The sequence below is a fragment of the Mustela erminea genome, chromosome 1 (assembly GCF_009829155.1).
Source record: "Mustela erminea isolate mMusErm1 chromosome 1, mMusErm1.Pri, whole genome shotgun sequence".
Taxonomy (NCBI): domain Eukaryota; kingdom Metazoa; phylum Chordata; class Mammalia; order Carnivora; family Mustelidae; genus Mustela; species Mustela erminea.
The window spans coordinates 188,548,073-188,572,415 of record NC_045614.1 but is presented as its reverse complement, the minus strand read 5'-3'; the positions used below and the strand labels follow the sequence as shown (position 1 = coordinate 188,572,415).

Below are 24,343 nucleotides of genomic sequence, written 5' to 3'. Positions count from 1 at the left end.
GGCTTTATATCTGAGCATCAACTAGTGCTGAAATAATCATCTTAGTATTTTTCAGCACGTATGAACACCATCTACTTTTTGAGAAAATTAAAGGAGTGGCTCCTGAGACTGGTAATGGTATATGTATCCTCTAACCCCATAATTACTGAATTGAGTCTTGTCCAGGATGGTGTATCTAGTAATATTCAGCAGAAGGAAGTTGTTTTGCAGTATCCAACCTGAAGAGCTAAACTTTTACAATTAGTCTTTATGATATAGATACGTGTTCCAACATATCCAATGCCTTTTTTGGCCACCTAAGACTGAACAATGATTAAATAGGGGATAGTTTTCCCAGAGCGAGTAAAGAGACCTAAGATTGTAATAAGAAATTTAAAATATTACTAGGTGTCTACCAAGGTGTCTACCCAACTTCCAACAGTAGTTAAGTCTTGGTGATGAGATTATAAGAACATGTACATATTATCACAAATAAAATACAATTTTTCAAAGTTATGTAAAAATGATCTCTTTAAGCTTATTAATCACATTCTTTAACTTGTGATTAGGAGTAAAGGGAAAGAAATGTATAATATGCCCCTATTCTTCAGATGTTTCTACAAATCTACTAAAGATTAATATAGAGCAATTATGTGAGATAAAGGAAAAACATAAAAAGTTTGCTGAAAAAGTCAACAGAACATGTACCTTGAACCATGTTTAACTAGCAGGGGTTTCAAGATAGAAAATAATCTGTTGATTATTTATAAATAAATAGTCACTCAAACGGTCAGTCTTCTACTAAAATGCCCTTTGAAACTCGAACTTTCTTTTTATGCACATTGTCACTGTCCTCTCTCACGGACCCACGTCTTCATGGATTATGAAAATACAGGTTTTTGCCTTCATATTTCATATTAAATCCTCTTTGAAAAGATAGAACAAATAAAAGAGAGATAGGGAAGGAAGAAAAGAGAAAGAACTTTTATGTTCTCTCGAAAGAAAATGACCACTATCTTCTCTCTTAATATAGCTATTAAAGGATGTTGCTCTTACTTTTCCAAACCAATGAAGAGTTCCCCTGACACTGCATTCACTTGAAGGTGTAGACAACACTTGATTTACGACACAATTTAACCCTGACATCTGGATTTAACAAGTGCTCTGACAGACCTACTACTTACTTACATTATGGAGATTACAGAAACTTTCCCTGATATTCTGATTTTTATTTCTCAGTTACTTAATAGGATAAAATAACTATAAACCCAATTAACAAAAATCTAAACATAATCATTAAAAGCAGCTATGGAGTAAATGTTTGTGTCTCCCTCCCCCGCCCCATTTAAGTTTAAGTCTTAATCCCCAGTGGGATGGTATTTGGAGACAGGGACTTTGGTTAGTAGTTGGGTTTGGATGAGGTCATTGAGGTGGAGTCCCTCTGATGGGACTGGTGTCCTTACACTAAGATAAAAAGACTAGAGCCTCTCTCTACCATGGGAGGAAATCAAGAAAAGAGCTCTCACCAGAACCCAACTATATTGGCACCCTGATCTCCAACTTCCCAGCCTCCAGAACTGTGAGAAATAAATATTTGTCGTTTAAGCCACCCAGCTTAAGCCGATGAAGACAGGCAACAACAAAAGAATGTATTTGACAGACAGTAAAATTCAAGTGTTCAGTAACAATAATCATGTCAAAGAACTTAGCAACGCTGCCTCTACTTAAGGGAATACATACATTAATTTAATTAGGAAAAATGTAAATATTATCTCAACTGTAAAAGATATAAAACTGAATTTTTTTTATTTGTCCATGAAAGAAAAAGGATTTGAATAAACATTATTTCATGTTCTGCACTAGGACTGAAGATTTTAAGGTAAAGGTAAATTTCTCATACCAGTGATTTCAAGTTGGTATTTAGTATATTCAAGACATTTTTTTACTTAACCAGAAGTTAATTTATGAAAATTTACTTACTGAAGCATTTACTTATATTTTGATATATTAATGCACATAGCTTTAAACTTAAAATGAAATGAGTCCATTTTTCAAGTCAGAAGCATCAGATCCCTTTTATATAAAAATAACTGTGGTGTTTGATGGAAAGAGATAAAGAAGAAAAAAGTAATAAAAATAACAGCACCAATGATTAAATTTATGATTTAAAATTTATGATTTGTAATTATGTGGCAGTCATTGTGCCACATACTTTATATGCATAATTTAATTTAATCATGAATCAATTTTGGAACAAAGAATCAGTTCATTTTAGAATGTAAGTGTACCAGGAAGTGAAAAGATTTTTAAATCATTAAACTAAATGACTAACATTCTTCCTTTGAATACTGAAAACAAAAATAAGATACAAAAAAGGTTTTAGAATGTGGTAAAAACACTTGAAAATGCCTAGTTAAAACAAGAAAACAAAATTAAGTAGAGGAAACAATATTTTTAGATACGTAATATAAAGGAAATTCAATTTCAAAAATAAAAGGACTATCCGGGAACAATGTGTGTGTGTGTGTGTGTGCACGCGCGCATATAAACTGTATAAATAATTCCAGTGTCTGACCATAATAGAGGTCAGATTGATTATGTGTGTGCACATAATCAATCAATTGATCAATCAATATTTTAAAGTATAATGGCATGTATTACTTCCACCTACTCATCTGAACCATTTTACCTCCAGGAGTAATCCTTCCATCTTCCAAGGTCCAGATTTTAGAAATACATTCTATTGTATCTAGGTAAACACATGGCTGCTTGGCATCCATGAGTTTACTTTGTCATTTTACCGGAAGAAAGAATACTGGATAAATCAAATATAAATCACTTTGATGAGTATCATTTAATAACAACAAAAGATCATGCTATATTGGGAGTAGTTCACCTCAAAATATAAACATTTACCCCAAAGTAATTACTACTAAAATGTACCCCCAGTTAATAAAATCTGGGAAGACTTAATCTTTCATTAATTGGGAAAAATGTTTGTTTGTTTGTCTGTTTGTTTCTCCAGGAAAGATAGTTCCTCCGGTTTTGCTGCTACAACAGCCAGCAGATGTCTGCCTAGTCTAAAGGGAATTTCTTTTCCTCAAGAGAAAACAGCTTAAATAGGAAACAAATAGCCATATGCGAACTGTGCCCTGCTTAGCAGATGACGTAGAGGGCCATGCTCTACAATGGGAAGCAGGAGGGTCAAGGTTCAGATTAATTTTCCTTAAAATTCAATGCAATTACCCAAGATCAAATTACTTATTAAATATAAGTTGTGTCTAAGAATTGTGTTATTAATTTGTGCCAGGCACAAAATGGAGTTCGAAATTTAGTAAGTGATGATGTTGGGTACAGGAGAATGGAGAATGGTCCCAATAAATATTTTCCTAAACATTTAGTAGACTCTTAAATAAAGCTAATACAAGATAAACGAGAACATACCACTTGCAAGACCATTTTAGAAAGCTAACTTTGAAACTGAATTAGATAAAGAGTGAAGTTTTCAAAAATCTTAGAAATAGTGAGTGGTATCTCCTAAATTTTCCAATGTAATGTCCCCATTAAGTTATAGAATTCTTGGTTTGCAGAAAAAGAAGAAGAAGAAGAAGAAGAAGAAGAATTTTAAAATACATTGAAAAAATCAATCTGTGATTAAAAATTCTTTTCCTTTGCAGAGATAAACTTCCAAAAATTCCAGGAAACTTTAGTAACAACCATCATATATTCCTCAGCATTTCAATTTTTAGACTTTATGATTGTGTGAGATAACTTTTTAATTGCATTAAAACTGAGCTTTCAAAAACAAGGATTGCAGCTTTTACCACATGGCAAGGATCCACACCTAAAGGCTGGCCAGTGCTTTTCACTGGGTCTAACCTAGTTATGATGGGGATTTAAATGAAAATAAAAAATAACTAATCCTAAAAATAACTAATAAATGTAATCCTTTTGGTGTACTTTAAAAATTTCAATAAATATTAAAGACACAAAAGACATGATTAATATCATTTCTATACAGAAACAAAGGTTTTCAATGACATTCAATATCTTTTTTTTTTTCCCAGTGGTTGAGAGATTGACAATTGTTAGGAACCGAGAAATCTAGTTGTTGTTACAGCTGTAAAACCTGGTTTAAAGGCAAATAAAACACAGGTAAATGTTTTTAAAAGCATTACCAACAACTGTGCTGTGAAATCTGGGTTGCCTCTAGACACTTTTGTTAATGCTATTACTCTGGATTACAGACTCACTAAGAAATTAGATGCAATCTTTGCCTTCCTGTGTCTTTGGGAAGAATAAGAATAGTTCTTATTGAATTTTTTTTTTTACACATTTTTAAACTAATGTGTAAAAAAAAAAGGTAGTAATATTCTCCAGGAAAAAATAAAACCAAACTAGAACCGTACTTTACAGTTTAAGCCACAGCAAATATGGGCTATGTTTCCCTGGACTTCTACTCCTAACCCCTACCTCCCCACATACACACATGACCTGGTTTTTTATGTAACATACAAAAGGCAACTTTCCATTTTAGGACACAAACATACTTTAAAATGGTGAATTAACAGTAACTATTGTCTAAAATACATAAATAGGTGAACTATATCACTACATATCTATTTGTAGGGCACTAAAGCCTGAATTTACTAAATCATTTTTTAAACACACAGAACCCATTTTAATTCCAGAGCATTAATTTTTCCCATATAAATTAGGTTATAAAATAATACAATTTATCCAAATAAAAACACGTTGCTAATTATTGCAATCAAACAAGTACAAAAATTGTTGATTACAAACACTACTCAAACTTTTTTTTGGATTTAGTATAATTATTATTATCATCACTAATAAAAATCTTTATTACCAAACTATCCTTATGAATGTCAAAATATGTTTGATAAATATACTATATACATGTTGCCCTTCTACATGTATGAATTGTTAATGAATATGATCTTAAAGTATTGTTTAAAGTATCTTAACTATATTCTCTTTTCTCTGGAGCTTGGAACATTTTGGAGACATAATGAGAAATATCACATGAAAATTTGGGATGTATGCATTCAGGGACTATTATCTGCATATTTTGCTGATAAAAGTTATATAATGATCTTATGTCTGTTTTCAGTTCCTTGAAGGTATATTTGTTGACTAAGACTGGAAAAGCATTTCCCATAATGGACTCACAGAGTAACGGGAGGTCTTGCTTAGAAAAAGAATTGAACTGGATACTAATAATGTTTTTTAAAATAGTTACACAAAAGCCAGATTAAAAAAACAGAGCTCTCTAAATCCCAGTGCATTAAGGGTATCTTGATCATCTAAAGTAAAACTAAAGGAGTTTTGAAAGGCGAGATCTAAAGGGTAAGCATTTAGATGTTCTATTCAAGTCTATAACATTTTCTAAAAACTCTGGCAATGATCAGAATGCAAGTATTGTAAGAAATAACACAGAAACACAGTATGATCTCAGATATATATTTCCATTGGTACACACTTCATTTATAAGGGATTATACTTGCAAAGAATAAACAAGAACTCTGTTTTTCCTTCTGATCTTCGGTTTCTTATCTACCAAAAATAAGAATTGGTCATCTATACCATCTATACGAGTAGGTCATCTATAACATCTTCCTTGATTCTCTATATTTGTATTCAAATGATAACTTAATTTTCCCCCCACAGGGAATAAGTATTCTTAAATATAAATGTGTCAAAAGGTAAAAAGTATTAATACCACAACCTGAAAGAAAACTGTATCAAAAAATACGTTTCCTTTTAGAAAAACATTTAAACGTCTTTGGCCTGCACCACATTTCAATTTGGGAAGGAAGGAAAAAGGAAGGAAAGATGGTGGGAAGAAAGGAGGGAAGGAATGGAGGAGAGAGGAAGGGAGGGGGGGAGGAAAGGAATGAGGGAGAATGAGCGGGAAGGGGGGGAAGGGAGGAGAAAAAGAAAAGTAGCCTGCTGCTGTGATTACAGCTTTTGTTCATCTCACTTACCTAGTTCAAGATTTTCACTGAGAATCAAGGCAATAAGAGAAAGTACAGTAGGTCTGTGATCAATTAAATGTGAAGAGAAATATAAACTTGAGTTTTAAGTAAATGTTTTAAAAAATGTGAGTGGCTAGTTCTGGCATACTTTTAAACGGTTACTTTTGGTTTTTTAGCTACTTAAATTTTATGCGCATGTTGGACATCTTCGGCATTCTGTCTCACCCATAACTCTCCATGGATCTATGTGTGTGATCAACCCATCTTGATTCTTGGAGACTGAGTCCATTTTAATAATCTGATTAAGTTGGAAAATCTGTCTTTAAATTCCTTTCTATGTCTATAATTGCACAACTACCTGTGGATTGATATACTCAAGTTCTAGAAGAATGTTAGAGACAACAGTAGAGATTATGAAGCTGATTATATAGTTCAATTTTGAACATAAATTATATCAAAATATCAATCATCCTAGATACATTATAGATACATATATACATAGTTATGTCTGCAGTTTCACCGTTCATTTTATGTAAAGTATATTAGAGATCTAAACTTTGTCTTTCCAACCAATCCCTATGCAATATTCAACTGTACTTATAATACATAGAACATATTCTTCCAAGGATATGAGACTTTCTGGCTACCTCTTAAATGTTTACTAAAAATAAGAGAAGCCCAATTTGTACTGAAATACATTACGCACCTAACAATTTAATCATTAAGAGATCCTTCTTGAGGTGATTGCAAATGTACTGTATTTGGTATCCATGTAAATAACTAAACCATCAACTACCATAGGATGACATACACAGGTTTTCCTCCCAGACGGCACTACATTATCCAAAGTAATAATGTATGAGGCACATATGTCTATTTCTCTACCTATACCTTTACCAAAAGTAGAATACGTTTCTAAGAATTAGAAGCATATGGTTTAAAACCATATCTTACACTACCAGTTGAAAGTATATCTCCAAACGAAGACAAATGAAAAATACCCCTGCTATTCTTTCCACAGAAATGTACTTGCATTCAGTATATTTGAAAGCAACAAAGAAGAAGGATATAACAATTTTTTAAGAATAAATCAATTTCAATGAAAATGTTCAACAGAACTACTTCACATCCCAAGTAGAAGGGTTTAACAACTATGTGCAAATCCCAAAGTAGCCTGAATAACCAGCTACGATGAAAAAAAAAAATCATATCAAATAGGTAGAGGACTGTATTCATACAAAAAACTAGACGTTTTGCTCATGTAAAGCCTGGGATAGAGGCTGGACTTCTTATTACCACTCTCAAGGCAAAAGATCCCACCACACCATTCCTGCTGTCAAGAGCCCAGAGCCCCATGTACTTACTGGCTACCTCCAGCGAAGCGTTATGGCTCACGGCCTCTCCGAGGTAATTCCTTGCTACACAGACGTAGACCCCTTCATCAGGCCTACTTTTTCGTCCATGTACTATACGTAAGAAAAATAAAGATCCACTCGGCAGCAACATTCGGTGTGAGCGAGGGTCATCTTTGTCTGTCTCCACTCTCTCCCCCCCTTTGTACCATTCGATAGTGGGTGTGGGGCGGCCTTCGGCTTTACAGTTCAAAGTGGCAGGTTCTCCTTTTGACACAATTAGGTCGGAAGGGTGTTCAACAATGCGAGGTGGAAAATCTTCCTGACGAAGACGGGAGCCTGCAGAAGAAGTGGCAAAATGGTTTCATATTATCATATGGAAACAACTAGAAATCTTATCGCAAAAGCTTAGCTGTAAGTACTACTATGTAAACAGGGCATAACAGTGACCTTGTATTTACTCCGGACCCCATCTACTAATTAGTCCTACCGGTGTCCACCTCAACCACATCGTGCAATTCTTGAATTCTTTTGACCCTTCACCTAGAAAATACTCTTGCTTTAACTTTGTACAAATCCTGTCTGCTCTTCAAATGCCTCGTGCACAAAGCCTGTCAGAAGTCATCACCCTGTCTGTGTTTACCACATCCGTGCCTATTTTTTGCAGAGGAATGACTGAGAGAATTGTAGAGTGTTACAGATAATAGCACAGCTTCTTGGAATCTCATTTGCAACTAACATCAGTCAACACTTTAAAAAAAAAACCTACTCGGTAGACCAGTGAACATCATATTCAAATTTATGATGAAACTGCTCTCTATATAAATTTTTCTATCTTCCTAAATAATAAAAGTGTGTGTGTGTATACACATTCCCAGAATTTGAATTAATAAATTAATTTCATTAGTTGCCAATAGTGATATGTTAATATTTAATATACTTCAAGGATGAAATGTTATGTAATTGAGTTTAAATAATTAAATATAATATAGAGTGAAAAAGGACATTGGGTAAGGGCCTGCGTTCTGTATTACATAATAAGTGAGGTCCTGCGTGTTTGTGTCATTTAAATATTTCCTGTGTCTATACCTTATTTTTTTCCAATGAGATTATAACTTCTAAAACAGGGATCAAGATTCATCTTTTTTTTTAATATTCCTACCATACTGCTGCTGTGGATAAATTTAACATGTAAATTTCTTAAAGATTTCTCAAATGCAACAGCCCAAGGCTTAATTTAATTGAGCCCCAAACCTCGTTCTTATCTAGCCATCCAATCTCAATGAATAATGCAAAGTAGAAACCGGGCTTCCTTGACACCTCCCCATCTTTGTCCTCCTCCTTCCCGATATTTCTCAAATCAGTCTCCTCATCTCCATCTCTACAGCCAGCTACCAACCCAGGTCAAACTACTATCAATTCCCACCGGGATTTAGGAAATCTCTTAAACCGCTTCACTTCACTGTAGCCAGAAGAAGGCTTTGAAATGCAAATACAATCTGGGTTCTCCCCTACTTCAGTGGCTCTTAAAATATACTCGTGGCTCTTAAGATAAAGTCCTTAACAAGATCTACAAGAGTGTGTTCATTCCCCCGTCTAGCTCTCCAGACTTTTCCCATTCCACTCCTTTCTCTGCTTTCTTCACCTCACCTTGCACTAGTTCACAAATACAACACGCTTCCTCCTGCCACAGGCCTACACCGGCCACAGGGGCCTGTGCTTGAAATGATCTCAAGGTAGTTAACATCCACTTTCCTTTCAAATCTCTGCCCTCCCTGATCTTTCAAAGAAAGTTAAGTGCTCTGTTTATAGACCTAAATAGCCCTACACAGCTACATTTTGGTAAGAATGATCAGAATTGCAATCTCAATTTTTTTGTTTGATGCCTGGAATCCTGTATTTCCCATTGCTCTGTAAGATCTATGGGTCTGATTTTGCTCATGGTTGCTTCTCTTATGCTTGGCAGAGTGTGAGCATGCTACAGGCATCAGAAAAAAATGAAAAAATGAATTAAGTCCTAATGGGGAAGATCTATTTGAGTATAATGATCTGAAACTTAATCACATATTCTATAGAAAGACATTAAAAGATTTTATTTTTTAAATGATAATCAATGTGCATTCTCTTCAACCTTTCCTAGACTGTAAGCTCTGCATGGACTGATTTATAAATCTCTAATTTGTAACTACTACTATTAACCTTTTTTCTTAATGAATGAAATAAACAGATGAATGGTAAAATTTAAAGAGCATTCAGTTATATCGACCATGAAGTAAAGAAAACTGTCATCTGAAATCTTAAGTAATAGTTTTACAATCTGAAATATTGAGAAACAGCTTTAATTCAATGCATGGTATACAACATACTATAAAGTCTTTAAATGAAACCAACCACTAAAGAAGGAAGAAATAAACCGACAACATGGGAGAAAAATAACTGAGAAACTCATACTTTCTCACAAAGGCTATACTGAAGTCAAATGAAATTTAAATTAGATTTTAGATTACTCAATCACAAATGTTATACAATTTCAAAGAATAAAATATATGTGGCCTGCCTTGACTTCAGCTATAATTACCAAAGGTGGACTCTAATGAGAAACAACTACTGAGGTAATAGCTATTCAATTAAAGCACTCATTATTTTAAATTCTGAAAGTCCATTTCAGATAAGAAATAGGGATGCACAGTTTGCTATGGGGAAACTTTGCTATGGGGAAAGGACATTTAAGACAGCCTGAACAAGGGAGAGTAGGCATCCTGAGACATAAAATTTGAGATGAGTCTTGAAAACTGAGTCAACAATAAAAGAAAGGAGATGATTTCACTAGAGGCACAACTGTCAAAGAATATGGTACACTTGTGGGACCTGGGGAGTTGGTATGGCCTGAGTAGAAGGTACGAGTCAGAGATTAGAAAGTATGTGCCTGAAGAAGTAGTCAGAAGCAATAATGCAAATATTTGCATTAGATTAGAAAGTATGTACCTGAAGAAGCAATAATGGGATGAACGTTGTACATCAAGTCAAAGTTCTACAACTTACCTGAAAGCAACAGAATATTGAAATATCTTAAGTGAGGCATGGGCAGAGTCATGCTTGTTTTGTTTTGTTTTGTTTTTAAAGATTTTATTTATTTGACAGACGGAGATCAGAAGTAGACAGAGAAGCAGGCAGAGAGGGAGAAGGGAGAAGCAGGCTCCCTGCTGAGCAGAGAGCCCAATGTGGGGCTCAATCCCAGGACCCCGAGATCATGACCTGAGCCGAAGGCAGAGGCTTTAACCCACTGAGCTACCCAGGTGCCTCCATGCTTGGTTCTGAAGAGCTCACCATTGGTGGTATGACAGTGGACTCTACAGTGGGCTAAATCAGGAGGTAATTGGTCAAGAAACTTTTGTACTCTTTAAACAATAAATTCTGAAAACTTGGGACCTTGCCAGACAGAAAGGAAAACAGAGGAAAGAATCTAGAGATTTAGTTATAAAATCAACAGGATCTGACTGTCATTGCCGCACTGGCAATGCGGGATGAAAACGAAATGGAAGGTGCACAGGATGGACAAGAAGAACAAGGCAGAGGATTCTAAGTTTGTGATCTGAGCAGTGGGTGAATGACAGTCCCAATGAAGGTGCAAACTCAAAGAGTGAAATTTGTTGAGAGGAAGCACAGATGAGATGATTTATTCAGTCTGAGACATGGAGGGCTTGAGGTACTTCTTGATTTTTCCAAGTGGAGATGACAAGTTGCCAACTGAATATACAAGTTTAACCTCAGAAAAAAATCTCAGCTGGAGCCACAGATGAGAATCGAGCTGGAGACTGAAACCATGGGAAAGAATAAAACTGTCCAGGGAGTGTACAGAGGAAGTAATGGCCAATTACAGAACCTGGAGATCACCCAGATGCCATTAACATACAGTGGAGCTCAAGACTCTCTCTATTCCTAACCAGCAGTTCCCTATAGCTGTACCGGAGCTAGCATGACTTTTGGGAATGGAAAACTCAGGCCTAAGCTTTCACCAGAATGTTTGTACAGCAGTATTCGGTAAAAGAATTTCAGCAATTGTGGGGCACCTGGGTGGCTCAGTCCATTAAGCCTCTGCCTTCAGCTCAGGTCATGATCCTTGGATCCTGGGATCGAGCCCCACACTGGACTCCCTGCTCAGTGGAGAGCCTGCTTCTCCCTTTCCCATTGCCTGCCTCTCTGCCTACTTGTGCTCTCTCAATATCTCTCTGTCACAAAAAATAAATAAAATATTTAAAAAAAAAAAGAATTTCAGCAATAAAAATGGCATCTACATTACTAAAGGCTAAATTGTCAGGTTACGTGAAATACTCTTTCCTCAGATTGTTAATGCCTAATTGCTCAAAAAAGGAGTTGTAGTTCTCAGGGTCTTCTGTCTTGCTAAAAGCACACTATGATACACCAACAGAAAGGTACCCTGTGCAGCCTTTCTCAAACTTTTTTGGCTACTGAACTCTTCAGTTTTCTTTTTCCAGGATATCCCACTGAACTTTGCTTCTGAGGAACACACTTCCAGAGAAAATACACTCTGTTAGCATATAATGATCTGAAGAAATGAATAGGTTTAGTCAAAAAAAAAAAAAAGTTATTTGAATACAGAGCTTGTGCATTTGAAAATCCTAACAAAAAACATAGAAATCTCAAATTCCTCATACTGCATAACTTTCAGAAAAGGAAATGTCCAATTCCTGAGTGGTATTTATAATGAGTAATTGGTTAACCTCCCCAATAAAAATTATAAATGGCAATCACCTTTTCCAGAAACACTATAATAAATTATTCTTTATTATCAAGTCTAAGCAGAAAGGAAAGAGAACGAGAAAACTAACATTAATTATCCATCATCCCCTTCATCACAACAACATCTTTATGAGGTGGGTGTTGTTATATCTGGTGTCCATATGGGGGAAGTAAGACTCTTAGCTGTCATTCAGCGAGAAGGTGGCAGAGCTTGGATTCAACTCGAGTCCAATTCAAAACCTTTCGTTAAAACCCAGAGCGAAACATGCTTTGTCTGTTCTTCTTTCCAACGCTTGAAGTGTTCATTTTGACTGCTTATCTTTAAATTGTGGATTATAAAAACAAAAAGCAGTCAAACCTAGGGGCATCTGTTGTTCCTTCCCTATGCAAACAGAGAAAACCCGACTGTAAACCTCATGATTTCATACTCCTTTTACTTGGTAAAGAATTTGATAATGAACGAAAGGAGGTATAAATCTTGTCTTATACTGTGTCATCTTCTCTAATTACGAACTTGAATTTTTTAGTAAATAGCTTACAATGTCAGTTTTTAATACTGAGAACCTCAATTCCTATGCAACTCTTTATGCAGCTAAAATTCAGGATCACTGGGGCACCTGGCTGGCTCAGATGGTGGAACATGAGACTCTTGATCTCAGAGTTGAGTTCCAGCCCCATGTTGGGTGTAGAGATTACTTACAATAAAAACAAAGGGCGCCTGCATGGCTCAGTTGGTTAAGCAACTGCCTTCGCCTTAGGTCATAATCGTGGAGTCCCACATCGGGCTCCCTGCTCGGTGGGGAGTCTATTTCTCCCTCTGACTCTCCCCCTACTCATGCGCTGTCTCTCTCTCTCTCAAATAAATAAATTAAATAATTAATCTTAAAAAAAATAAAAACAAAACAAAACAAAATGTATAAAAAATTCAGTATCACTGGTTCCCGAAGTTTTTCCATAATCATACTTTGAAGGAAAAGTCTCCCATCTTCTATCAATAATTGTTGACGTACTTTCTCAAAGGGAAACTTGAGCTATGCCAAGATCATATAGGGAACAGCACCCATGACTCTCCGAAGAGTATAGATTACATACAGTCCTCTTCCCTAGAGCAGGTGGTGTTCGTCTCCTCTGGGTCACATAGCTTCTCTCTAATATTGACTCATTCATAAAAAGCCTTCTCTCTTCCATCATAAATTCTGAGTTTCTGTAAGCCACCTGACAACCACCATTCTGGTTACAACAATTTGTTTTTACGTACTAATTTTTATGTTATAAGATGTCAGGTTTTTACTACCCTTAGTAAGACCAACTTCCTGGTTTCAACCAAACTCTGCATGGGAAACAGAAAAGTAACAAAGAAGAGAGGGTCAAAGAAGAAAGTGATGGGCGGAGTGAGGCTTTAATAGGGAACAAGGATGATCACAGCAGCTGTCCTCAGCACGAATCCTGGTAGAACTTTGGGAAGAGAACACAGTTGACTTTATGCACAGTCAGCATCAAAAAAAGGGGCAGGGCAGAATTCCTTCAACAACTGCCCCGTTGGAAGATAAAATATAAACATGAGTGACTGAATTATCTAAATATTTACACACCCGCAGCTGGAAAAAGATATACACGTAAGTGCTAAGTATGTCAAGGAAATATATCAAAGTCACGTGAGATTTATAATGAGGAAACCAAACTCCTAGTTGGCTACAAACTATCCCCCCCCTTGAAAACACCATTTTTTTAGACACACAAGCAACCAACCATTTAAGAGACAGATCTTGTAATATTCTATTGAGGTATTACAAAACACACATGTATATAATTTTATTCTTTTGTCATATATATGATGCAACTCTTTTTCTTCCCCCTACCATGGCAGTAACGTTGGTCTCAGGGTTTTGTTTATGTTTTCAAGTCTGTTTCTTAGTAGATTGAGTGAAACAGTATTTATTTTATTAACAAAGCCTTATTTTGATCTGAATTTCTCTTTCATATTCTTTGGCAGGTTAAAATTAGAAAACATTAAACAATTAAAATATCCATTTGTCTCATATATCATATGAAAACATCTTGCAGCACAGAAATGCTTGTAAAATTACTAAAAGCACGAGAGTAGAAAGTTCAGAGAGGAGCTGACAGATGCACAATGAATATTAATAGACAATTGGTGACATCTGTCCTACGTGGGGGGTGGGGAGGTATATCTGTCTTACCCACAAACCTGTATTTGTAAAAGAACACCTATATTCTTAAAAGAACCTTGCCTCTTAACCTTTTTATTTAAGCTCCATTTACATTTTAAGGAGCATACAGCCTCCAATATTAACATAAACTCTACCAGGGGCACCAATCCTGTAATTTTCCTGTCAGAACTTCATCCTACAAGGAGATATTTGTTAAAAATAAGAAGACAGCCTCCATTAATTACTCACTGCGTACAGAGTAGACTTAAATACCCTCTACTGAATCACACACATTTCCCAAATACCCACATATTATCAGAATAAGTATAAAAACAGACCATACCGCAGGAAAATACATAGCTTCACCTGAACTTATACAGAGTAGAGGAACACAAGGGAAACAGAACACTTTAAAACAACTATGCCATTTTCTTTAGGTACTTTGTTTCAGCCTAATTTCCTACCATTATAATTCCCCCTAAAGATGGGAGGAGGGGTTCTTAGCCAAAATTTAGAATAATCCCCCAAAGTAGTTGAGGGTCAATGATAGTATCTGTTATCATCGCAAACGATTATCTAAACTGTCCAGATGGAATTCTAGAAGTGAATCCCTGGGGTTTTTGTAATATTCCTATAGAATCTAATATCATCTGGCTGTGTCCCAAAAGGTATGAGGAAGACTGACAGTAGAAAAAGAGAAATTTTAAAAGCAATATTGCTTGTGCTCCCCTTCCACCCCCATTTTTAATAATATGGAGTCTAACTAGAATAGACTTTTCTGTCATGGGACCCAAATATTGCAGAAGCTACTAAGGCATTAGCAGCAGGAATTGCCTCAGCAGACTCAAACCAGGCAGGACTTCATTCTGAGCTGTACCTAAATGGGTTGTAGGGTTGAAGCTGGTTAGCTGAGTTCATGCTTCCTTTTGCCCTTGAGGTAAAATTTCCAATCAATATACAAATAGGAGATTTCTACCTTCTGTAAAATGTCAAACAAAAATATTTGCGTATCTTAAAATCCAAATTTTCTCACTCTCCTACTCATTGGTCTACATCTATAGTGAACATATATTGCATTAAGAATTGTGCTGAGCATTAGCAACACAAAGAAATATGAAATAAAATCCTTGATCTGAACTACCTTAAGTTCACCAAGAAGAAACAGCATAGATGAGAGGAAAAGAAAAAAAAAGACTAATGTAGCACTTGGGGGAAAGTATGTCCGATCCTAGAGAATGGATTCAGTGTGCCTACATTCAAATCCAAGCTCTACTACTTGTTAGCTGTGTAAACTCAGGTAAATTCCTTAACTTCTCTGAATGTTCATTTCTTCATCTATAAAATGAGTATAAAAATAATATCTATATTTTATAGGTTAGGTTATCATAATCCCTGGTGCATAAAATATTACAGTGGACCCTGATTGGAACCACTGATGTAATAGTTGGAAGTTGGCATAAGCACCATTGTTTAATTTTATGATTTTCCTCCCCAACTTCTCCTGGAATTATATTAAGATCCCTACTAACTACAAATCAGTTACTGGGTTTTTGTTTTGTTTTGTTTTGTTTTTCTGAATTTGTAAGAAAGTTATAAACTAAGCAAGAATCTAGTCTTCGTTGAGAATTCAAGTTAAATTTATTTTCCATTTACACAGTTCTTGGCAAAATCTGGCACAATTCCAGCAAAACATCTATCAAAAGAGAAGAAAGAAAAACAAAATAAAACAAAACTAGAGCTCTGAGCCTACTCAACTTCTTGTTTTACTAAGAATCATCAGTGAGTGAGTCTCTCCAAAGCCATCTGTAATAAAGCAGCTTTGTTCTTTGTGGAAAATATCCCATACATATCCATTGATTAAATGTAGTACTTTCAAAATCTGAAAGGCACACCAATGCATTTTAAAATATTACTGCATAAATAGTCTTATTATCTTTCTCCTCCTTTCCATTACAAATATAAAAATTCTGTGGGTTCATCCTATTGATCAAGTTTGTAATTGTGCCAAATTACATTTCAAAACAACTTTCTATAGATACACTAAGGTATTAAAATTCACAAATAATCCTTTATTTCCTAATGCCTATCTTAATGGACCCTAAGGACTGAAAATATAATAACTTATTTATAACTTATTTCAGCTACTAGAACCAATTTTCACAGATGATGAATTTTGAACAATATTTTGAACTGTGAAAAACAGTATTTTGGTGGTCCTGTGAATGTTTTTTTTATTGCTAGGGGAACAAATTTCATCCTAATATTGGATTTTTGACATTAGGACAAATTACATGAATTGCAATCAACATTAATCTACATCTCCCTTTTCAAATATATATTATGGAAATTGCAGATGGTTATAAATCCGAGCCAACTATAAACCTCAATATACAGAACACAGACTTTCTTATTGAAATTACAACTCAACAGTACCCTTATAACTGTAAAAAACAAAACAAAACAAATCAAAAACAAAAAATAAAAAAACCTTGCGTACCAAACTTCCTCTATCCTGAATTTAAATTTTCAAGGGAAAAAACTTCATCCTGAAATTAATCTTAATTTTGTGTTTAAAATCATGTTTTTAAGTCATAAATCAAAAGTATATAAAAACAATAGGGATACAATATAATTTGTTAACCACATGAAGTTTTTAAAATTATTACGTAAAGTACTATTTATCAATCCTTTCTCTAAAGACTTGCATTAGATTTTTATAGAATCTGCACATTATAGATATAATTTACTGCACAAATAACCAAATCAATTAAAGTACTAAACATTAGGATTTGACTTCACATCTTAAATTAGTTAGTCATACTTAAACTATATTTAGAGAACCCTTGAATCTAGATGAGTTATTAATGTCTTTGAGACAGAGTATAGAATTGTAATTGTAAGGATAATTATCTAAAGACAACTACACTTTTGGAAAACAAAATACTTAAAATAGCCTTTTAAAGGCTTACTGAGAAATCCCTGTAGGAATGCAGTCAACTTCACTTATTTTTAAACTTAGTACTTCTGACATGAACAAGATCTTCTACAGAACTTGTGTATATATTGGCAAACTGTCATTTTTACCTCCCCTGTACTTACCCTGTTTCCTTCTCATTGTATCTTGGATTTAGTTAGATCTTATAGACTCTACGGGGCGCCCTGACAATGGATAAGGAGGGGCTGACTCTATCACCTGACTTACAAGATATGGAGACTTACAGGGTATTCCAAATGCTAACTTAAAATCTACTCAGTGGTCTCTCTTTTCTAAGGGGACAAGTAAATAATCCATAAGTGCAAAACAAAGCAATATGTGTGGTTGATCTAATGGAAAACTCCACCATACATGAAATATCAACCTAAACAACCTGTGATGCCAAAAGATAAGAAAAAAAAAAAAAAAAAAACCGTCCTAACTCTAAAACGCATCCTTTCCCCCCACCCCCTCTCTCTGATTTGGGATTGTTGCTTTCTCTGTTTCTTTCCTTCTGAAAGTAAGTTTCGCTTGTTTTTTTCTTTTCTTGTTGTTTTTGGAATAGAGTTATAATGTCGCTTTCTCCTGAAATTTTAAATTTCTCTTTAATTGTGACCATATGATATCTATATGTATTTATCATTCTGTATGTTAATACAACTTAAAAGAGAAATATAATACCTTAAGTCATTATTTGGATGGTGGTTTAATTTCAAAGGGAAGGAGTAATAGTTAATTTTGCTTAGAAAGCACTTGTAATACTTAAATACTTAGTTTAGTTACTAAGTAGTTATGTAAGTACTGAAATGCTTTTACATCTCCAGTGCCTACAATAGCCCCTGACACACAGGTGCTTGATAAACATTTGTTGAATGAATAAACAGATAATGGAAAGAAAGAAAATGATGGGAGATTTCATGTGTATTTATAAATAGTTTGGAACACAGGATGGGCAAACACCCATGCTTGGAGTCAGCATAGCCCTGAGTTCAAGAGAAAGTAAGATCGATCCTTACTTCTGCTTCTAGGGAGCAGACACCCACAGACGAAAGGGGCTCAGAGAGTCCAGGCCTCCTGGATGGCATTGGGATACACAGACTTTAGGTCTACTCAAAGTCAATTAATTCTAAGGCCACTGAAACCTTGAGAATATCATGTGTACTCATTAACAGAGATGTAAGTTATACCATTCTAGTAGAAGAAAAACTGAAGGGAAAAGATAGGGAGAAAGAGAGCTAGAAAAAAAGAGCAAAAAACCAAAATCTTAATAGTGATTTCTCAGGGACCATGAAAAAATGGATGGCTTTTTTTCCCCCTTTTAAGTCTCTCTAGTCTGGTGTTATTTTCATAATAAAATATTTTTGTTTTAAAAGTTTGAAAGCCAACCAAAATTTTTTGAAAAATATGGAGGAAATATGGGGCACCTGGGTGGCTCAGTGGGTTAAAGCCTCTGCCTTCCGCTCAGGTCATAATCCCAGGGTCTTGGAATGGAGCCCCGCATTGGCTTCTCTGCTCTGTGGGGAGCCTGCTTCCTCCTCCTCTCTCTCTCTGCCTGCCTCTCTGCCTACTTGTGATCTCTCTCACTCTGTCAAATAAATAAATAAAATCTTTAAAAAAAATAAGGAGAAAATAAAAATCAGAAAATAAAATTCTGGCTAACTCTTCAGTATTCATTTATTCACTCAACAAATATGTTCTAATCACTCACATTGTACCAGGTCTGTGCTAGATACAGGCGATACAAGAGTACAGACACAAACAGTGGTAGCTCTCTGTTCCTCTCTCTCTCTGGCTGCCTCTCTCTTCAGTTAGTAAAGATGCAAAGTTAATGTGAATGATAGTCAACACTGTGCACTTGAACAAGTACGTGTATTGACAAACCTCTTAGACAACATTAAACTACTTTTGTGGGCACACAGAAACACAGTACATAAATTGGAAAGATTTGCACATGCAAAATGGCATGCAATATAGAGTGTGTGGAAGCAAACATCTCTGATCAAAAACAAACTTTCCTGGAAAAGCAAAAATGTGTACGACATTAAATGAAGAGGGGCCATAAACCCTGAGCTCATAGCTGCTTCATCAGGCCCTGTGTGATCTGCAGGAGTTCAGAGACTGGAAATGGATTTAAACCAATGAACGGCTTTCAGCTGTCTCTTCTCTTTCAGAAGCAAAAAGACTCAATAATTTTATTTATCTTCCATACCATTACAACAACAAGGTAATACCTGGTCTATGGTGCCCAAGGAAAGCCCGTTAGTTAAACCTTAAATTTTTCACTTCACATTTGACCATTCTTAGCAATTCGGAGACCCTCTATTAATATTAAATTAACCCCTAGTTACATTAACAAAATATGTTTATATCTTTCCTACTCTGGCTGTAATAACTGGTGGACTATCTCAATAAAACGAGTGTTGCCTTAGCTCTCTGCTAGCCCTGAAACAAGAACCGAGAGAGGGGCCCCTGAAGTAGAAGTTTGATTTTTGTTTGGTTGATTTTTCATTAATTCAAGAACTGTGGGGCGCCTGGGTGGCTCAGTGGGTTAAAGCCGCTGCCTTCGGCTCAGGTCACGATCCCAGAGTCCTGGGATCGAGCCCCACATCGGGCTCTCTGCTCAGCAGGGAGCCTTCTCTCTCTCTCTCTCTCTCTCTCTGCCTGCCTCTCTGCCTACTTGTGATCTCTGTCTGTCAAATAAATAAATAAAATCTTTAAAAAAAAAAAAAAAAAAAAGAACTGTATCTATGGGGCACCTGGGTGGCTCAGTCAGGGAAATATCTGCCTTCTGTTCAGGTCATGAGCCCAGGGTCCTGGGACTGAGTCCCAAGCAGGGCTCCCTGCTCAGGGGGGAGTCTGCTTTTCCCATTCCTTCTGCTTCTCCCCCTCCTCTACCCCCGACCTGGATCATGCTCTTTCTCAAATAAACAAAACCTTTTTTTTTTTTTTTTAAAGAACCATATTTATATACTATACTTTTTTGAAAAAGGTAAGAGTAAGTTTCCTTTGAAAAAGTATTTTATGTACTACCTGTATGCCTAAAATTGCATGTAGGTGTTTTCAGAGGCAAATATAGGCTCATCAAAATAAATCTTCTTTAAACATCAGGCACAGGCATGACAAACTGGAATAATAACCCATTCAAGGGCACTGGGGTAGCTCAGTGAGTTAAGCGTCTGCCTTAAGCTGAGGTCATGATCCTCGAGTCTGGGGACTGAGTCCTGCATCAGGCTCCCTGCTCAGCGGAGAGCCCGTGTCTCCCTCTGCACCTCGCCCCGCTTATGTTCTCCCTCTCTCAAATAAATTAAATTTTTTTAAAAATAGCCCATTCAGGGGCGCCTGGGTGGCTCAGCGGGTTAAGCCGCTGCCTTTGGCTCAGGTCATGATCTCAGGGTCCTGGGATCGAGTCCCATATCGGGCTCTCTGCTCAGCAGGGAGCCTGCTTCCCTCTCTCTCTCTCTCTCTGCCTGCCTCTCTCTCTGTCAAATAAATAAATAAAATCTTTAAAAAAAAAAAATAGCCCATTCAATAGGTAACCTTTAAACACTTTTTAAAAATATGAAAACAACTGAAAGCAATGTCTCTAAACACGTGATCCTTCTCTATATATTTATGAGGTTTCTCTAGTTTCAAAGAGTTCTTTATTTCTCTGCTTTAGAAAGACCAGGCATGAGGCTAAAATTATAGTTAATAGGTCCCTGACCTATTTGATCATATTCTTTGAGTCTAAGGATTTGTAACTGGTACTTTACAGGCACACCATGTTTAATACACACTACACTTTGAGAACTACTGAAGTAGAGAACTATTGGGATTCCTATCTCTCACGGTGAGTATTTTGAAATTGTACCCTTTCTTAAATATTCCAAACACTGCTAATACCAGCATAGTTATATGGCACTTACTAAGCATCACACATTTTTCTAAACATTTTAAATACATTAAGTCACTAAATTCTTACCAAAAGAAAATAAATGAGTAACTGTAATATTATGATTAACCCCCTCTTACAGGTGACAAAATTGAAAGACAGCAAAGAGGTAATTCACCTGAGTTCCCATACGTAATTTATGAGAGATGTGGGCCATGGTCTCAGGTAATTTGACTCTAGAGTTTATGTTTATATCCTGCTCTCTCAAACATATTTAAAAAATTAAACATAACTAACGTATACTTTCAAGAATATGTTATTCAGGGGCGCTTGGGTGGGTCAGTGGGTTGAGCCTCTGCCTTTGGCTCAGGTCATGATCTCAAGGTCTTGGGATCAAGGCCTGTATAGGGCTTCCTGCTCAGCAGAGAGCCTGCTTCCCTCTCTCTCTCACTGCCTGCCTCTCTGCCTACTTGTGATCTCTGCCTATCAAATAAATAAATAAAATTAAAAAAAAAAGAATATGCTATTCAAAGAGAATAGGAAATACAATGCTATTCATATATTCTCCCATTGTAAAATGAGTCAAGAAATAAGAAAATTTCAAATTCTACTCTAGGGGTAGGAATCATAACTTAGCTTAACTTGAGCTACTATCCCAACTTTACTCAACTGATAACTTACACTATAAATAAGCACCTCAAAATCAGCAGAAAAATATGTTATGGCTTCCTTCTACGAATTACTTTTAGAAATAAAAATACATAAAATTATTACAAATCAAAACAGGTAGCAAGATATGTCTTACAAAAATGTGGACAGTATGAAGTAAAATAAATAATTAAATACTTATTTATACTTCTATATACTTACAGAGAACACCAAGGCTAGGATTTTAACATCTTTCTTTCCAGCGTAATTCTACCAATTTTTACACATGAAATATACTATGACTACTTTTTACTTATTTTAAACACTTTCCTTTCACCAATAAGTTGTGAAAAAGACATTTTTAAATGCATGAACAATATATCTTACACATGTGTTACAAGTAACTGAACTTCCTTGTAGAAGTTTATTTATTTATTCTCAAATTTTAAGGATTATTAAAAGCTCAAGTTCAGCATCATTAATCAGCTTTAATACAACCTTATCCATGTATTAAATTATGTCTTTAATATAACATTTTAGTCATGGAATTTGGGGACCATCTGCTTAAAAAATTTTAAGAATTGGTACATATATTCAAAAATAAATTGTTCTAAAGATGTCTTTTTAAAAAATTGCAATAATTTCAAAAGTTTTGACACCTTGTTAAAAATGATAAATTTCTTTTTTTTTAAATTTGTAACTTAAAGTTCTTTGTCATTTGGATATCACTGTCCTACTAAAATACTTTAAATTTTTCTATAATTCTTTAAGGTATAAATTTGGAAATTTTAGATATCAGTATGCCATTAAATATCTGATTTTTCTTTAATGTCAAATTCTCAATTATATTACCTTTTAAATTATGTTTAATTGTGCTTTCAATTTGGTTCACCCTGATTAAAACTTCCTAAAATACTGATGGTTAGTGAAATCCCCCATTTTCATTTTGAACTATTTTCCTTAAGGGATTTTAAACTAACACATACCTTCAAACATTTGTTAATCCTCAAAATAACTTTAATGCTGTTCATTAAAAAATCTTCAAATTTTAATTTTTATTTATCCATTAGCCCAACAACTTAATGTTTATACATATCAAATGGAAGCATAAATAATTCTAAATTTTGATGTGTTAGATAATCAGATATACGGCATCAGTTTAGGACCAAGTCCCAAATACTTCTTTCCAACAGGTATCCTCAGTGTGAAAACAGTAATATCTCTTTCTTTGAACACAGCTTCCCAATGAAAATATATGGAAAAACCCACGTATTTCTAGTTTATTGATGTAGACAAAACTAGTAAAATGAAATTAATTCATTTTTTTTTTTTTAAGATTTTATCCATTTATTTGACAGAGAGCAAGAGATCACAAGTAGGCAGAGAGGCAGGCGGAAGGGGGGGGATTCATTCTTTTTAAATACTGAAATCCTCTCTTGGGTTGACTAGCTCAACCTGGTTTAACTGTGACCTTCCCAAATTTACTAATGAAAATCCGCCCTCAATCATTTCCAGGTAAATGAGGGCACTGGACACCTTTCTCCTTAAAAATGTAGATTAAAAAAAAAAATCTTACCCAAACTATCCAACATAGTGACTTGGTGCCAAAATCACTAATCAAATGAAATAAAAAGTGTATTCAAATTGTTCTAAGATACAAACTTTCCTTTTCTTTTTTTTTAAGACAGAATGCATTACATTGTAGATAAACATGGACAGAAAAAGAGTCAGTTCCTGGTCAACTCATTAGACAAATAAGAAAAAAGCTGGCTGTGAGATAAAGTATATGAAGGAAAGGAATTGGCTTATTACTGTCAGATTTGATGTTTTTAGTTTTAATACAAATATAGAATAATCTATCCCATGTGGGAATACAGACAGAAATCCAATGCAAAGAGGAAACCTTCCTCTACCTGTTTGTATTCTTTACCTGGTTTAATTCTAAAACCAGGAAAATGGGGGCACGTGGGTGGTTGAGTCCTTAAGCCTCTGCCTTCGGCTCAGGTCAGGGTCCTGGGATTGAGCCAGGCATGGGGCTCCCAGCTGAGCAGGAAGCCTGCTTCTCCCTATCCCACTCCCCCTGCCTGTATTCCCTCTCTTGTTGTCTGTCAAATAAATAAAATCTTTAAAAAATAAATAAATAAATAAAACCACAAGAATGACGACTAGTAAATGGCAGAGGTCCAGAAGAAACTAATCCAAAGGTACGCACAAAAGCAAAATTATTTCAAGTCAATGAATGCTTACTGAGCAATTACTCTGTACCTAGGCCTAAGACTGTAGATCAAGCTGGAAACAGACGGTATATACTGAGCTCATAAGTGCAAAGAGAAGCAACAACATGAAATCAGCCACAAAGGTATATTACAGATGTGCTACAAGTTTTGTAAATTCACCTATGTCTTCAGCAAGTGACACATAGGGTCTAAAGACCTCGCAAGTATACCATGTAAAACAACAGATTTGTGCCAATATAATAGTTGATATTTAATACACAGAAAACACAGCATTACATTAAAGGTAAATTTCTGGATGTTCTTGTTACGCATGGACTTTGTGTGACTACGATGTTATCAGTGTAGGTCCAT

The 24,343-nt window shown here is 35.3% G+C and overlaps 1 protein-coding gene across 9 annotated transcripts in view; it reads right to left on the bottom strand.

Annotated features, from left to right (window-relative positions):
* Positions 1-24,343, bottom strand: part of ROBO1 (roundabout guidance receptor 1) — a 1,179,537-nt gene that overhangs the window by 333,627 nt on the left and 821,567 nt on the right. For all 9 annotated transcript variants that reach the window (XM_032352245.1, XM_032352293.1, XM_032352267.1 and 6 more), the window contains one exon: positions 7,343-7,669. In XM_032352245.1, coding sequence (XP_032208136.1) covers positions 7,343-7,669 — 327 coding nt within the window. The remainder of the gene's footprint in view (positions 1-7,342; positions 7,670-24,343) is intronic.